At 53.1% G+C, this 16,190-nt stretch overlaps 3 protein-coding genes and 1 long non-coding RNA gene across 10 annotated transcripts in view; 2 read left to right on the forward strand and 2 right to left on the reverse strand.

Moving 5' to 3' along the window:
* Positions 1-3,429, forward strand: part of Efemp2 (EGF containing fibulin extracellular matrix protein 2) — an 8,050-nt gene extending 4,621 nt beyond the window's left edge. For all 6 annotated transcript variants that reach the window (XM_050137799.1, XM_050137798.1, XM_050137801.1 and 3 more), the window contains 4 exons: positions 1,495-1,614; positions 1,696-1,822; positions 2,016-2,211; positions 3,131-3,429. In XM_050137799.1, the coding sequence (XP_049993756.1) occupies positions 1,495-1,614; positions 1,696-1,822; positions 2,016-2,211; positions 3,131-3,292 (605 nt within the window). In that variant the 3' untranslated portion in view covers positions 3,293-3,429. The remainder of the gene's footprint in view (positions 1-1,494; positions 1,615-1,695; positions 1,823-2,015; positions 2,212-3,130) is intronic.
* Positions 2,686-3,237, reverse strand: LOC126498869 (uncharacterized). The gene is made up of 2 exons (XR_007590917.1): positions 3,103-3,237; positions 2,686-3,004 (listed from the first exon to the last, which is right to left on the reverse strand). It is a non-coding gene; the product is annotated as an uncharacterized lncRNA (long non-coding RNA).
* A 598-nt stretch (positions 3,430-4,027) lies between the features above and the next one.
* Mus81 (MUS81 structure-specific endonuclease subunit) lies at positions 4,028-10,435 on the reverse strand. 2 transcript variants are annotated; one of them, XM_050137793.1, is made up of 16 exons: positions 10,101-10,435; positions 9,882-10,011; positions 9,230-9,315; positions 8,719-8,817; positions 8,514-8,582; positions 8,080-8,165; positions 7,145-7,285; positions 6,914-7,009; positions 6,695-6,816; positions 6,517-6,614; positions 5,587-5,703; positions 5,405-5,500; positions 5,107-5,235; positions 4,927-5,030; positions 4,573-4,656; positions 4,028-4,497 (listed from the first exon to the last, which is right to left on the reverse strand). In XM_050137793.1, exons 1-16 carry the CDS (start codon positions 10,233-10,235, stop codon positions 4,431-4,433), a joined length of 1,659 nt encoding a protein of 552 aa, XP_049993750.1. In that variant the 5' UTR covers positions 10,236-10,435; the 3' UTR covers positions 4,028-4,430. The 2 variants fall into 2 exon arrangements, with proteins under 2 accessions (XP_049993750.1, XP_049993751.1); XM_050137794.1 differs by lacking the exon at positions 5,107-5,235.
* Positions 10,436-12,309: 1,874 nt separating this feature from the next.
* Cfl1 (cofilin 1) lies at positions 12,310-15,767 on the forward strand. Its single transcript, XM_050137815.1, has 4 exons — positions 12,310-12,473; positions 14,374-14,681; positions 14,894-14,970; positions 15,124-15,767. Exons 1-4 carry the CDS (start codon positions 12,471-12,473, stop codon positions 15,234-15,236), a joined length of 501 nt encoding a protein of 166 aa, XP_049993772.1. The 5' UTR covers positions 12,310-12,470; the 3' UTR covers positions 15,237-15,767.
* The last annotated feature ends 423 nt before the right edge of the window (positions 15,768-16,190 follow it).

A 16,190-nucleotide genomic window follows, 5' to 3' on the forward strand; every position in this document is an offset into this window, starting at 1 on the left:
TTTTTTTGTTCTTTTTTTTTTTTCTTTTTTTTGGTTTTTCGAGACAGGGTTTCTCTGTGGTTTTGGAGTCTGTCCTGAAACTAGCTCTTGTAGATCAGGATGGTCTTGAACTCACAGAGATCCGCCTGCCTCTGCCTCCTGAGTGCTGGGATTAAAGGCGTGCGCCACCATCGCCCGGGGAAGCATTGCTTCTTTATAACGTACATGCTTAGTCTCACTTAACCTGGTCAACGATGACTTATTTCTGCAAACAGGACACTAATACTCCTCCAGGCGTGTCGGCAGAATTGTAAAAAGTAAGCAGAAAGTCCAGAGGAAATGGTGACTCTCATCTCTCCACTTTCAGAGATGGGGTGACTTGTCACAGTTCAGACAGGAAGGATGAGATCGGGCCAGGGCTTGATCCCAGGCTTCTCACCGTGTTACCCGGCACAGGGCTTGATCCCAGGCTTCTCACTGTGTTACCTGGCACACTCTCCATTCATTTTGTGTCCTATTATGAAACACATCATTGGTGTTCAGCTGTGTGAAAGGAACAAAAGAGACAGTATGCTGTATGTGGGGCGCACACAGCAGAAGTCTGGATAGTGTGACTGTAGATTGCAGGACTTTAAAAATCAGAGCAGCTTAGGTCCACAGGACTCTTCAGTCCAACCCACTCCTTTGACTGGCATGCAAATGGACCTTTCCTAGAATTAGGTAGTAGGACTTAGGCCAAGCCTTTGGATCCCTGGTGCCTTTTGACACAGTTTATGTAACTCTGGCTATCCTGCAGCTGTCTGTGTAGACCAGGCTAGCCTACAGAGATCTGCTGAGTGTGCTGGGATCAAAGGCATGGGCCATCATGCTGCACTGGTGCATTGTTTAAGTATTCTTAAAGTCCTGGGAAAGAGGTTCCCTGTAAGCTGGAAGGTCTACTCTTATTTTGAGACAGAGTCTCACTCTCTAGCCCTGGCTGGCCCACAGTCTCTTTTGTAGACCAGGCTGGCCTCTGCCTTCCAAGAGTTGTGATCAAACACCCATTTGTTTTTTTTTGTTTTTGTTTTTGTTTTTGTTTTTGTTTTTGAGGCAGGGTTTTGTTCTGTAGCTCTGGCTGGCCTTGAACTTGCTATATAACCCTGGCTGGTCTCCTTGTGTGGACAAGATGGCTTTGAACTTGGTGTAATACTCCTGCCTTTACCTCCCAAATGCTGGGATTATGAACATCATGCCAAGCTTCTATTCTTTCTCTTTTCTTTTTCCTCTCCCTTTCTGTGCTGGGATGGAACCTAGAGCCTCCAGCGTGTTAGGCAAGTACTCTCTACCACTGAGCTCTAGCCCCAGCCCCTCTAACCTTTGAAACCCCCAGTCCGCCTTCTGAGCTTTACTGGGTTTATCTCATCCCTTCTCTTCCACATCAGCTTTTGGGGGGCTGGGCTCTCTCCATAAATGACTATGGGACTCAGTGGCGAGGACTACCTTTGGCCCAGGGTCCTCATCCCCACCCTCCCTCAGATATCGATGAGTGCAGCTACTCCAGCTACCTCTGCCAGTATCGCTGTGTCAATGAGCCAGGCCGCTTCTCCTGTCACTGCCCACAAGGCTACCAGCTGTTGGCTACGAGGCTCTGCCAAGGTACAGGTGCTGCTGGTGGGCGGGCAGGATTTTAGGGTTTGGTGTCAGAGCCAGAGTCCAACCTCACCTCCCTTGGCACAGACATCGACGAGTGTGAATCAGGTGCACACCAGTGTTCTGAGGCCCAAACTTGTGTGAACTTCCATGGGGGCTACCGCTGCGTGGACACCAACCGTTGTGTGGAGCCCTATGTCCAAGTGTCGGACAAGTGAGTCAACCTGACGGCAGTTTCCCCGTGGTAACTACAGTTCCCGAGGGCTATGGGGGCTAACTGGTTCAATCAGGCTGGTGAGTACCCATGATGCCTCATGGGAGTTAGTCTTACGTGCTTGGGTTTTCTCTTTAGGAGGTGGGCATATGGGAAATGGGCCCTCATTCTGGTCCTATCTTGGGGTCTCTAGCCGCTGCCTCTGCCCTGTCTCCAACCCGCTGTGTCGGGAGCAGCCTTCATCCATTGTGCACCGCTACATGAGCATCACCTCCGAGCGCAGTGTGCCTGCGGACGTGTTTCAGATCCAGGCAACCTCTGTCTACCCTGGCGCCTACAATGCCTTTCAGATCCGTGCTGGAAACACACAGGGGGACTTCTACATTCGGGTAAGGTGCTTCTCTGCTCACAAGCAGTTGATGTGGATAATATAGAGTGCCTGCAGCCATTTAAGTGGGAGCTGCCCTGCCTCTTCTCTCAAAGCCCTGTCCTAGGAAGCTGGGCTCATGTTCAAAGTCAAGATTTCTGCATCCCCAGTACACGGGTCCCAGGCAATTCTAACAGGCAGTTAGTTAATGGGGTTTGAGTCCTAGCACTGGTTTCTCCTATCTGGCTTTGACATCCTTATCCATAAAACAAGAAATATAGTTCCTGTAGGGCTGGGATCAGAGCTTGAGTTTTGCTGGTGTGGATGTGAGGACTCTGGGTCTGTGGACCTTATGCTGTCTTCAGCATTGAGGTGTTTGGCATCAGAACTTATTTCTCCTTTCAAAATTGCTTTGGGACTAGTGGCACAGCTCCATGGAGGAACATGTGCTTACCATTCAGGCCCTCCCCAGCATCAAAACAGTCAGACACCTGGGCAGTGGTGGTACACGCCTTTAATCCCAGCACTCAGGAGGCAGAGGCAGGTGGATCTCTGTAAGTTTGAGACCAGCCTGATCTACAAGAGCTAGCTCCAGGACAGGCTCCAAAGCTACCGAGAAACCATGTCTCAAACCCCCGCATCCCCCCAAAAAAATCAGACAGAGAAAAACAGAGACTTGGATACTTTGAAAGGGGGAGGTGGGTCAGCCTGGGTCACTAAAGGCCAATCATTTCCAAAACTTGAGTCTTCAGGTAGTCATGATGGAGGGAAGATCGAGGTGGGTAGGGTCAGGGGAGAACCAGAGGGCTTGGGCACTGGAGAGGAAGAGAAACGTCAGAGCTGGGTAAGAGCTTGAGTGCCCAGCGTCACGGGCACGGGCAGGGGGTGAAGCTGGAGTAGGGTCCTGACTTACAGGCTAACACAGTCTCTATGTTCTGCAGCAAATCAACAATGTCAGCGCCATGCTGGTCCTTGCCAGGCCAGTGACAGGACCACGGGAGTATGTGCTGGACCTGGAGATGGTCACCATGAACTCTCTTATGAGCTACCGGGCCAGCTCTGTACTGAGACTCACCGTCTTTGTGGGAGCCTACACCTTCTGAAGGAGACCCTCAGGGAAGGGTTGGGTGGGGCCCCCTTCTTTCTCCCTCCCACAGCTTAAGGAGCCTGGGGTTTAGGGATGACTGTTCTGCTTAAAGAGACAATGATGTGAAGGACAATAAAGGGAGAAGGAGTCCTAGTGGCTGAGGTGGGTGAGTAACCTCAGCCTGGGAAGGCGCTGGGCTTGTGAGAGAAGCAGGCAAATTTCACCCAAAGGGTCCTCTCTGCATTCAGGCTGAGAAGGTTCCAGAGCTTAAGTGTCATTCTTCAGAATCAACCTGAGCAGGGAGTTCTAAGGAGTGGATACTTTAGGCCTTAACCCCAGAGCTCGGCAGATGCTAGGCCCCAGAACCCATGTTCAGGTCAGTGCCAAGAGGTCTGGGGCTACTATCCCAGCTCTACACCAAATTACACGTTTGGACAAGCCTACTGTTCTCCAGTCACCAGGATGAGACAACTGGACTGAGAACATGTTTCTATCCCAACTTGTGGTGCTTTTTGTCACAGAAACTTACTTGATCAGGGACCACTTAGTTGCAAAGATAGAGTGCCCCATTGACTCCATCTCCCAGACCAGGGAATGCCCAACCTCTAAGGAGCATTATCTAGCTGTCTGTTTAGTTTTGCATAGGGTCTAGCCTAACACAAGTTAAGTGTACACTCTGCACAACCATGTTTAGCCAAGAGCTTGCCTTAAAAAAAAAAAAAAAAAAAAAAAGAACCGTATGGGCCAGGTATAGTGCTTCACACCGTTAATTCCAGGACCAGGAAGGTGGGCCTAGGAAGACTGGGAATTCTAGGCCAGCATGGGTTACACAGCATGTTCTAGGCCAAGCTGGGTTTCAGGAGTGGGTGGAGAAACACTGTACAAGGCTGCAGATCATTGCTGTGTGGAAGAGGAATTGCCTGGCATGCACAAGGCTATGGGTTCCACCACCAACACTACAAAACAAAAGCCATTGGATCACAAGTTGTAGTCTGCCCGTTCCTGCATATTTCATAAGGACCTTGGCATTGCTTCCTTAACTCCTAAGACCACAAACGTTCAGATTTTGATTATAGCCCAAAGAATCCTAGTTAAAGGGCTGGCTAGCCTTGGTAGAAGTGAAGATGGCTCTGGGATGTGTCTCCAGGTGAAGTTCAAGTCAGAGGGCAGTGGCTGCAGTATAGCTGGTACAGGGTCCTGCTCAGAGCAGGTCCCAGATTTCTGTAAGAGAATCAGAATGTTGGCCTGGTGCCTCGGGCCACCCAGTCTTCTCCCCAGGGTGTGTCTCACCCTTACCTCTGCAGACGCCCGCACTTGATAGTGCTCAACAGCATCTCCTGCTCCTTAGGGGTGGCACAGGCGTCATAGGCAGCCAGGAGACTGGGGGTGGGACATGCAGTGGCTGGTTATGTGGGCCAGCATCATGACAGCTAAGGCAGTTGGGTTCAGCCTAGAGGAGTCTGGACACTGCATGTTTCCTGATCCTGGCGATAGAGACCCTCCTCCATCCTGTCTGCCCTCCCTTCCTGGGAAACACTGGGACAGAATCTTCCAAGGCTCCCACACAGAGCCAAGCTCTCTCTCCAGAAGCACTGCTTAAGTTGAACACACAGAAAGGGCAGAGGAACCCAGTGGCTCTCTGGGGTGTACCTGGATGGTGTGCTGTATCGATCCACCAGGGCGGCTGCCTTCTCCCCACTTAGTCCACGCACCTGCATCAGCTGCCGGGCAAATACTTCTCGTACAGACTGGGCCTGGGATTGGGACAGGCCTTGATCAGGGGTGGTCTAGGACCAGGCCACCTAACCATAGGCAAGGCAAGGGTAGTACCTTGTTCTTGACAGCTTCTGCATTGAAGTCATTGAAAGTGAGGAGTGAGCAGAGAGGGTCTGTGGAAGGCCTTGCTCCTGATTCAGCATCCCCTGGGGTTTCCCAGGGGCGGCTACGTAGGGTGTGGCCCTAGTAGAAGAGGGGACTGAGGCTAGGGTAGGCTTTAGGAGTTAACCCCCAGCTATTCCTTTCCCAGGCCTCAGTGGGAAACCTGAGTAACCAGGATCTCACCCACTTTTCCTTGCTTGGGCAGCAACCACCAGGTGAGGGCCCAGTGCTGAAAGAGGCATCTGCTCACCTGATACAGTCTTTCTAGGCCCTTTGTCAGAAGGGCCAGGTAGCCAGCTGACTCCTTAATATCCATCGTGCGCTTCACAAAGAAGCCATCAATGACCTGGAGAAAAGGACCCAAGGGAGGTGGCTCCAGGTCTAATCCATGGAGTACAAAGTCTGCCAGCCTGGCCCTGTCCTCCAGCTCACCTGGGTGTTTGTGACAGCCTGTAGCAATGTACTCTCAGGAAGGCTGAGGTTGTGGACAGACCCATGTTCCTCCACCAAGTATACTCGGTGCCCCAGGCCACAGCGCTTCAGGCGGAACTGGGAAGGCAGGCAAAAGCAGGGTAGGTCAGGCTCAAATGCCTACATGTGTGGGCCAACCATATATCACATTAAGATTGCAAGGAGATGGGAATGGAGAGATGGCTTAGAGGTTAAGAGCACTGGCTGCTCTTCCAGAGGACCTGAGTTCAATTCCCAGCAACCATATGGTAGCTAACAACTGTCTGTAACTCCAGTTCTAAGGGATCTGACACCCTTGCATAGACATATACAATCAAAACACTAATGCCCATAAAATAAGTAAATCTTTAAAAAGAAAAAACACTGACTATTCTAGAGGACCTAGGTTTAATTCACAGCACCCACATGGCAGTGCACAACTGTCTATAACTATTAAGCTCTGACACAGATTTAACAACACACTTCATTTAGTTATATACATATTTATATATATGATTTCAAGGAGACCCTGATCCTACTACAGTCTTATCTTTACTGGCTCCTTGTCTGTCTCAGAGGAGCAAACCGGCTCTTGCTATGACTCCTGTAGGAGAGTCCTGAACCTCTGGACATTACATATTCTCCAGGCCTCCTTCAGCCTATTACTGACCTCTGTGACCCTATGGTGAGCGCACTGCTAAGACTTGGGCATAGCTTCTGCATTTCCAATGCTATGAGATCTCTAAGGTTAGGCACTCAAGGGGTCTTTAGGTTTCTCAGGCCAGCCTAGATAACTGTGGGTTCCTACTTGCACCTTCATGGCTTAAAAGGGGCTCAGAACAGGTGTGACTGGAGGCCTCTGGAGCTTGTAGCTTTGTCTATGCTGAAGCGAGGCGTGTGTAGACTAAGCACCTTCTGCTCTCGAAAGCGGCCGTCGATGATGCTGCTGCACAGGTCATCCAGCCGCTTGCGTTCCACAATGTGGTCCAAGACTAACTCCTCAGGTCTTGCTGCCAAGGAGTCAAAGAGTCTTACTGCCTTCCTCTGACCCACCCAGGCCAGCCTCCAATGCCTGCCCGTGACCTTTTACCTGGGTCTCTGGGCCTGGTCTCCTGTGCTATCCACACAAAGTCCCCAACATGCAGCTTGCGTACTGTGTGGGGCACATGCAGCCGCTGTAACTCTCGGAGCATTTCTGGCCTGTGTCCTGCCCTAATATTTCAAGAGAGAGGGCCAAGGCGAGTGTGAGCCAGCACTCACCGCCCTCCACATCCTCCAGGTGTTCTCGCGGCCGCCCCCCTTCACTCACCCTCTGGTTTCCCCAGTGTCCACACACAACAGCACTCTGTACTTGCCAGGCCTCAGCTCCAGCGGCGGCTGCTGGACGCCACCTTCACTGGCGCCACTGTAAGGAAGTGGGGGCTTACATAAGGCCAGAACCCTTAGTGCCAGGGTGGTCCCCACAACTCACAGGGACAACTGCGGCTCAGCAGCTACAGGTCCCTGAGATATGGTCTCCCCATTTCTCCCTCCTCCTTACAGTGCTGATAAAGTGGCCGCTGGGGCTGCTGACTCCTCTTCATGGGGCTCCTCTGGTATAATGCCAGTGTTCGGTGTGCTCAGGCCTTCTGCCTTGGCCAGCCTTTGGGCCAGCTCCAGACCCTCTGGGGTCAGTGCATACCTGGGGGGTGGAGGATACAATTTTACCTTTATACCTGGCAAGCTCTGCTGTCCCAAGCTAGGTGAGCATTACCATCCTTGGTACCCCACCTCCTGCTCCATCCCTCAGACCAGCTATCCTCAGGACCTCCCGATCGCTACCTCAGCTTTGCAATGCATGTCCTACAGCTCCTCCCTATTTTCACTCAGAACCATACTCCCCCCCCCCCCAGAATATTCTGGAATTTTTTTTTTTTTCCAGACAGGGTTTCTCCGTAGCTTTTTGGTTCCTGTCCTGGAACTAGCTCTTGTAGACCAGGCTGGCCTTGAACTCACAGAGATCCTCCTGCCTCTGCCTCTGGAGTGCTGGGATTAAAGGCCTGCGCCACCACTGCTCGGCTGGAATCTTTAATCAGCCTTATTTATTTATTTATTTATTTTTTGAGACAGGGTTTCTCTGTAGCTTTGGAATCTGTCCTGGAACTAGCTCTTGTGGACCAGGCTGGCCTCGAACTCACAGAGATCCGCCTGTCTCTGCCTCCCAAGTGCTGGGATTAAAGGATTAAAGGTGTGTGCCAGGCACAATGAGCCGAATTTTAAGACGTGCCAAATGTTTGCGCAGCTCTCTGCTTCTAATAACCGACCTTTTGTCCTTCCCCCAGGTGCTCATACTTTCCAGGGCCTCCAACTTCGGGCTCTCCCAGCCTCAGCAGTTCCGGGTCTGAGACTCGGTGCATCATTATAGAGCCTGCGCATGTCCTAACTCCCACATAGGCCCCATCCCTGCCTCTTGTGTTCCCTGCAGCTTGCCCGTACCTGGATGGCCGATGTGTTCTGAGGACCAAGTTCCTGTGGAGGAGGCCTCTGAGGGCAGGCCATGGTTTTGAACTTCCAGGAACTACCTGTGAAAAGGAAAGGAGATGGGCTAGAGGGATGGCTCAGAGGTTAGCTCTTCCAGAGGACCCTGGTTCAATTCCCAGCACCACGTGACAGTTCACAACTATGTGTAACTGCAGTTCCAGGGCTGCCGACACCCTTGCACAGACATGCATGCATAGCAAATAAAAATTAAAAATAAAAAAAGAAAAGGAAAGGAGACCCTCAGAGAGGCCCTAGTATTCCCAAGCCTAAACATCCTCTGTCGCTAGCCGTGTTCCATAATTGGATCAGATTTCATACCGAGGCTGCCTGTCAGGCAGGCAGGAAGACTGTAGTGGGCTCTATCTGCCCACTGTCAGCTGGATGCTCACCCTGGGGGCTTTCTGGGCACATTTCTGCAGCAGCTCCTCCTTGGTCAGGAAGCTGTGACCATCAGGATTCTGAAACCATGGTAGACATGAGGGTAGGTTCAGGGCCAGGGCTCCTCAACCTGCTATGGAGTGGCCAGCATGAACAGTGCCCAGGACTTCTGTGGGTCTGCCTCACCCCACGAAACCGCCTTTTGGAGACACTTACCAGGTGCTCCTTGTAGAGTTGCAACAGGATGGCCCGGGCACCCGAGTTCTGTGCTGGCCAATAGCCCCCGGCGCTTCCTGCTTGAGGCTGGGTGGGAACCTGAGACAGACAGCAGGGCTCAGAATTCAAATGCCTGCCAGTGTCTGCTGAGGTTTTAGCAGGCTACGTGGGCCTGGGAGGGAGATGCTACGAAGCCCTGTAAATATGGACTGTGACATGGCTGGAGCAGGGGCAAGGTTGGGGGTATACGCCAGGCCCAGCCTCCAGCTACGGCCACTGGGGAACAAGGACATGGTAGAAGTCCCCCAACTTTCTGGACTAGGTCTCTCAGCAGCTTCGTTTGGAACCTCACCTACAGCTGTCTCAGTAACCCTACTCAGGAGTTAATGGAGTGCCGCTTAGCGAGGGTAAGAGGCTGTCCCAGGCCGGCCTAAATCCGGAAGAGCTGGACACAGAGCTGTTAAACCCCTCAAACCTCCCCTTTAGCTTCCACTCCCTTCCCAGTCCTCACTGGCGCCGGAGAATCCTGGCCTTGAGCAGGTGGCTCTTCACTGGCTTGATTCTTCTCTCCAGGTGGTAGGCTGGGGGCATGGTCACCTGCAGAGAACAGAAGTCAGTCCTGCACCCAATTTGGATGCCAGGAAAAGCCTGGATGCTTCTGCTCACTTTGTGAATTTTGGTGTCATATTTAAAAAACATTTTTTCTTATTGTACGTGTAGGAGTGTTTGGTTAGTGCATGCCTGTGCTTTATTGACATGCAATGCCAGAAGAGGCCAGAAGTGGGGGCTGGATCCTCTGGGTGTCATTGGGTGATGTCCTGGTTGGCCTCAAACTCCTAAGATTCTCCTGCCTCTTCCTCCTCTGAGTGTTGGGACTAAAAACATGCATCACTATGCCCCACCCCTTGTCATTTTTGAGACATTCTCAAGTAGCCCAGGCTACCCTTGAATTCCTGATCCTGTTACCCCCACCTCCTAAATGCTGGGATTACAGGCATGTTTCATTGGCTAGCTTCGTACATGGGAACTACGAGGCTAAAGGAGCGTCTATCAGTAGCCCTGGGTCCAACAGCAACCACACTGAGAGTGGGGAATCTGAAGCCAAGGTAGACACAGCCTGCACCCGGGAAATTTAGGGATCACCAACTCCCCGAGGCGCTCACCGCCTGATGCTAGGTGCTGCTTCAGCCGCTCGTCCAGCATTCGGCAGAGCCTGTCTCCGAAATGCTGAAGGATCTTGGCTTCCTTCCCGCTGCGCAGAGGTAGCGGGTACCGTCGGAGGGAGCGCAGAGCCTGGGGAGCGTGAGGGAGAAAGGAACTCATCACGCTCGGATACATGGATCATCTGGGTCCTGTCTCCAGAAGACCCAGCTGGGACTCACCTTTTGAAACACAAAGCGCGTGTGGCGCCCTCTGCTGGCTGCCTCATCCCGCCACTCAGTCAGCCAACGAACGAAGAGTGGGTTGGGGCAAACCGGCAGCGGGCGCTTCCGGCCCAATCGGACCGGTGCGGCCATCAGATCTAGACTGACTCTTTTGGAATTTCCAAAATACCCTGAGATTGGGACCCCGACAGTTCTGCAATTGGTATAGGAACACCCGATTGAGAGTAGGACCTCTCTAACCCAGCAGGGCACTGGCTCAAGGAACCCCCTCCCTCCCTTATATTACACAATAAGAGGCCGGGGAGAGTTAGGTCCGTACCACCTTTCCCATCGCCCCCCCCCCCGTCGTCCCCACCTCCCCCCGACCCAGCCCTTTGGACAGGCCCCACCCAGGCTATGGCGCTTTGGCCCGCCCCTTCCTCTCATCCCGAAATTCGAGAGTAGGATCATTTTGTGCTGACAAAAAGACGGACAGCGCCCCCTGTGACCGGGAGGGCTGGCTCGGGAGGCACGTAGGAGCCTGAACTTGGCTTGCTTCCAGGTCTCAAAAGGCGATTTCAGGAGAGGCTGGAAAACGAGGGCTTGAGAAGAGTGGGGGAGAGGGTCGGACGCAAGTGCAAGAATAGCTGTGGGAGAGACATCTATGAAGGGATGGATGTAAGGGACGAACAAAAAGTAAGGCGGGAGTAGCAGAAAGATCTCGAAATGCGAGGGCGCAAAGTCGGGGATGCACACAGAAGGCTCAGGCTAAAGGAACGGCGAGGGCGTGTGTCAGTGTGAGGTGCATGCTGGCAGGTATGGAGGTCGAATGTAGGCACATGGTTGGCGCCTTCGCTCTTGCGGCTCACTGCAAGCGGAGGAGCCCCAGGGATGTTTAATGTGGGCACTGTGCGAGGGGACGGACAGCTCGGGTTGGGGCACACAACGATCAATACAGCACAAGGGTCTCTTTAGGGATTGGAACAGCCCACGCTCTCCAGCTGTCATGCCGGAAGTCGTCGGCCGCCGCACGGACAGACCCTCTTCTCAGTCTAGCTTTCCGCGCCCTCCGCCTTCCTCAGGCAGCCTTATAAGGAGCCTGAAGCTGGCGCTCGGGCTGGGCACGCCCCCTGGAGTCTCATTCCCTAATAAGGACATCTAGGGCAACCCGCGGCCGGGGGCGGAAGGAGCGCGTCTCCAGGGTAACTGCGTGGCCCCACCCCCCGTTGCTCTGGGAAACGCGAGGCTCGTAAAAGGTGGAGCTAGCTTTTTCTTTAGGCGGGGCGCTTGGGCGAGGGGGTCAAGCTTTGGCCTCCACCTGGAGCTCAGCGGCTCAACCCTTAAGTGCTGGGGGAGGCTTCTGACTACAACCCCCGGCATGCCTCACTCCCCGGGTTGCTCCTCACACCCTTTATTCGGCTTACGGGGAGGTTAAGGGACACAGTTTCTTTCGCCTCTAACTTGCTCGCGATCTTGTCCTCTTTTCCTGCAGAGTGTGAGACCATGATCATTGTTCGAGGTCAAAGAAATGTTCCCGGAGTTCCCACCACAGTTTATTTTAAGCTCTTGCTCTCAGATTGTCTCGGTTTTTGTGTCAAAATAACCATAAACCTGTCAACTCGAGAGCTAAGTTCAAATAAGTATTCCTTTTCTCATCGCCTGGAAAAGGAAATGTAAAGAAGTCTTTAATACACAACTCTCCACCCTTCCCCCCATGAATTACGTTTGATCCGAGAATTTGCCAACTGTCTTTAACAAAACCAAAGCTCTCAAACTTTTTATTGTAACATTTTCAGTTTGTTAAAATCCTATTCTTTTGTTGAAATTTCATACGACCTCTTAGGAGTCACAGTGACTTTTCACATGGAGGGACATCTTAGGAAAGCAAGTCTACTGGCTTGAAGACACCGTTGTACTTGGCGATCCAAGCGGATTCCAAGCCAGTGATTCGGAAAAGTCTTGATCATCAGGAACCATAAGTAACCAAAAATCACTTCATTTGGGAATAAATAGAGACTCAGGACAGAATTATTTTCAGGTCATCTTATCAAGCAATGGGCCTCTGCTCGGCCAAGAGCGTTTCCTGGTCCATCGCACCAATGGGCTCACTCCCCGTGCAACAGCCCCGCCTCTCGGCCTTGCCTACTCCCCCGAGCCTCAGGCTCTGCGGAACCCGGGAGCGGCTAACTCCCCTTCGGTGCAAAATACTGGGACTTCATTTCCCGTCGGCCCGCGCGGCGAGCGCCGGAAGCTCGCCCCGCCCCTCATTGTGCGGCTCCTACTAAACGGAAGGGGCCGGGAGAGGCCGCGTTCAGTCGGATCCCGGTAGCAGCTGCGGCGGCTTAGTTCTTCTGTAGCTCTCCCCGTCTCCCTTTCGCTTCCGGAAACATGGTGAGCACTAGGCCACTGTGCCAGAGGGTGGCGGTTTCGTGATCAGTGGCTTGCGCGCCGGGTGGGGTGGGGGCGGCAGAGAAGCGTTCTCAGTATCCCCTCCCCCAGCGGCCCGAGCGAGACTAAGGGTCTTGCCATGAAGGGCAGGCCGCGCGTGCGCGCCCGTGGGCGCTGGGAAGGGCCGATTCGGACGTCGCTCGCGCGCCCCCTGGCTCCTTTCCCCACCCCCATTCCGCTCGCGCGCCCGCGCGGACACTGGCCGTGGGGGAGGGGGCCAGTGTGCAGAGCCTCGGGCAACGCTCGCCGGTTCTCGATGGCGCGCGCTGGACCAGGGCACGCGGCATCCAAACCTTGCCCCGGGGCCGCTAGGGAAAAGCGCGCGCGAGGTGTCGGCGCGCGCCCCACCCAAGGGCTGTTCCTTTGCTCGCATCACCCTCCCTCTGCTGATGGGTTTGTCTCCACAGCAGGTGGCAGGGATGCCGCCGTCTGGGAGGGGCGGGGGCAACTGGGTGGCGGGGGGGATGCTAGGGTTGAAGCACTAGCTCCTGAGACCAGGACCTTGCACCGCTAGTAGAGTGGGTCCTATTCAGGCTTTAGCTCCTGTTCTAGAAAGAGCGATTACACAGCCTTCTCTGTTCACTCTTCTTCGGACTAGGGCTGGAACGGCGCTGTACAGCAGCGCGTGCGCACAGGCCTGGGCCCTGCCATCCCGGCCTCTGCGTTGGACGAGCTAGGCCTTTGACTGTGCCGGATGGGGCCGAGGGTGGAGCCGCGTTTAGGGAAGTGACCCAGGCGGGTACCGCCCGGAAGCCACCCAGCTCTCATGTTCAGCCTGAGGGCCTGGAAAACTGATGCTTGTGTGAATGGCCCGTGCTACCTCTTAAAGCTGACGGCCTTACGCCTATTCCTAAAAGCGATCTTTAGGCTTTGAGACGTCGTAGGTCCTGCCGCTTCTGGGTTACGAGTGTCTCTTGGGGAGGCCCTGCGCCCAAACCAATCTCCTTTCCCCGCCTACTCCGGAAGCGGGTGAATCACGTGGCTAGCTTCCTCTGCAGTTCCATGGTTGGGGGGTTGGTTACACATTTCTGATTGGGTCGTCCCCCCAGGGCCATACAAAGTAGAAAGTTTTGACGATTTGGGCACTACAGCGTGACCTATTAATTTGTCAGCGATCTTTAGGACTCTAAACCACTCTTGGATGGTAGGGAGTTGTCCAGCAGGGCCCTAATTAGGGGCTGTAATTCTCGTGTCTGGAGCTCTTGGCAGGGCAGTGTCATTTATGCCATGGCTGCGTTGAAGGCTCTGGGGACTTAAATGAACTGTTGAGCAGCTGTTGTCTTTGTGAAGTTCTCATCCCCTCTTCCCTGAAGATGAGTCTATGGCTCAAGTGCTCGGTCTTCCTTTTGTATCTAAGTCAGCATTTTAATCTAGCGGCTGAGTGGTGTCAACCCAATCAGTAGCTTTCAAATTCTTTGCATTTGCCGTTCACAACCCAGCAGTTCTCAATGGTTTTTCTTTGGTTGTGGTTTTTTTTTTGTTTGTTTGTTTGTTTTTTGAGACAGAGTTTCTCTGTCACTCTGAATGTCCTGGAACTCAGGAAATACATGTTCCGCCACTCCTGGCTATGTTTCTTTTTAACAAGTGCTGTTTCTAACCTTTAATGCCAGTGTTGAACTAGATAATTGATTTTCTCACTTGCAGGGAGTTTGTCCAAACTAGTCCTTAGGTGATGGGTTTGGGGGGGGGGGTGGCAGCACCATCTTGTGTCTGCAGGGACATTACTAGCTCTGTGGGGCTGAGAGCTAGCTCTCTTGGTGTTCTGACCGAGGTTTCCTGTAACTGGAGAGAATACCCCAGAATCTTTTCCCTCACAAGGTGTATTATTTGGCTCGTCCTTCAGGCCTCTGGTGTGGCTGTCTCTGATGGTGTCATCAAGGTGTTCAATGACATGAAGGTGCGCAAGTCTTCGACGCCAGAAGAAGTGAAGAAACGTAAGAAGGCGGTGCTCTTCTGCCTGAGTGAGGACAAGAAGAACATCATCCTGGAGGAGGGCAAGGAGATTCTGGTAGGAGATGTGGGGCAGACTGTGGACGATCCCTACACCACCTTTGTCAAGATGCTGCCAGACAAGGACTGCCGCTATGCTCTCTATGATGCCACCTATGAGACCAAGGAGAGCAAGAAGGAGGACCTGGTGTTCATCTTCTGGTGAGCTCATTATCCAAGCTCTCTTGCCTGCCACCTCTTCCCTCTCTTAGAGCTTAGCAGAAATCATCCTAGGTTTGGGGTCAGGGCTGTAACAAAACTAATGAGAAACGTGGGGGTGGGGAAACGCACTGTTGAGCACCGTAGGGATACTTTATTCTTGAGTCATCTGTTGTCTAGGGGAAGCTGCAGCAGTTTCCTTGTTTTGTCTTCAGGGCCCCTGAGAGTGCACCCCTTAAGAGCAAAATGATCTACGCCAGTTCCAAGGATGCCATCAAGAAGAAACTGACAGGTAAGGGTTCCTTCTTTGTATGCCCTCTGTGTTGTCATGACTGCTGTGGGGAATGGATGACAACAACAGGGTCCTCCATTCTGCCTGCTGGGTGGCACCTTCCTGCTCTGAGGGCTGCTTCCCAGTCTTCCGCTCACTGTTCTTTCTCCATAGGAATCAAGCATGAATTACAAGCAAACTGCTACGAGGAGGTGAAGGACCGCTGCACCCTGGCAGAGAAACTAGGTGGCAGTGCCGTCATCTCCCTGGAGGGCAAGCCTTTGTGAGCCGCCTCCAGCCCCCTGCCTGGAGCATCTAGCAGCCCCAGACCTGCTCATGGGTGTTGCAGGCTGCCCCTTTCCTGCCAGACCTGAGGGGCTGGGGGGATCCCAGCAGGGGGAGGGTAATCCCTTCACCCCAGTTGCCAAATGTCCCCCCCACCCCCTGGACCGTCCTTCTCCCTCCACCCTGACGGTTCTGGCCTTCCCAAACTGCTTTTGATCTTCTGATTCCTCTTGGGTTGAAGCAGACCAAGTCCCTTCCCAGGCACCCAGTTTGGGGGGAGCCTGACCTATTTTTTTTTAACGACACCCTACTCCTTATCCCCCCCATCCCATGCTGCCAACTTCTAACCACAATAGTGACTCTGTGCTTGTCTGTTTAGTTCTGTGTGTAAATGAAATGTGGAAATGACCCTCCCTTGCCAGCTGGTTGCCCTCCCCTTCCCCTTGTTCTCAGCCACTCATGAAAGCAGGACCAGTAAGGGACCTTCAATTTAAAAAAAAAAAAAAAATCAATAAAAAGGCTAATTAACAAGGTGGCTTTTCAGGTTTGAGATCTGGGGGACCCTGTGTTGGGGGATGATAAGTGTTTCTCCTGTGCTGCACCCCTAGCCCGGACCTCAGTGACTGAGCCTCCTTTTTGAGGTGGGGTGCCACAGTTGGTGGTGCCCAGGAGGTTGGGTTCAGAGTGTCACACCTGAAACTCACTGGATCTTCATAGTGGACAGTGACGTGCACTGAGCCGCTTTCCACCTATGGGTTAAATACAGTTCACTCGGGTGACTGTTTTCTTTTGAAGGTTCTGTTAGATCTTTGCCCTTCCATACCCTGAGGTGACTGGCTTACCCTAGTGCCAGGATCAGTGGTGCTGTGAGCAGCTAAGTTGAGCCTTTGGCCTACTGTACCTATGGCTGGAGTCCATTCAGGGTGGGTCAGCCAGGTGGAGCCCAGGACTTCAGA

Source organism: Alexandromys fortis, unplaced genomic scaffold (assembly GCF_014885135.2).
Source record: "Alexandromys fortis isolate MF-2015 unplaced genomic scaffold, M_Fortis_MF-2015_v1.1 scaffold_3, whole genome shotgun sequence".
NCBI lineage: Eukaryota > Metazoa > Chordata > Mammalia > Rodentia > Cricetidae > Alexandromys > Alexandromys fortis.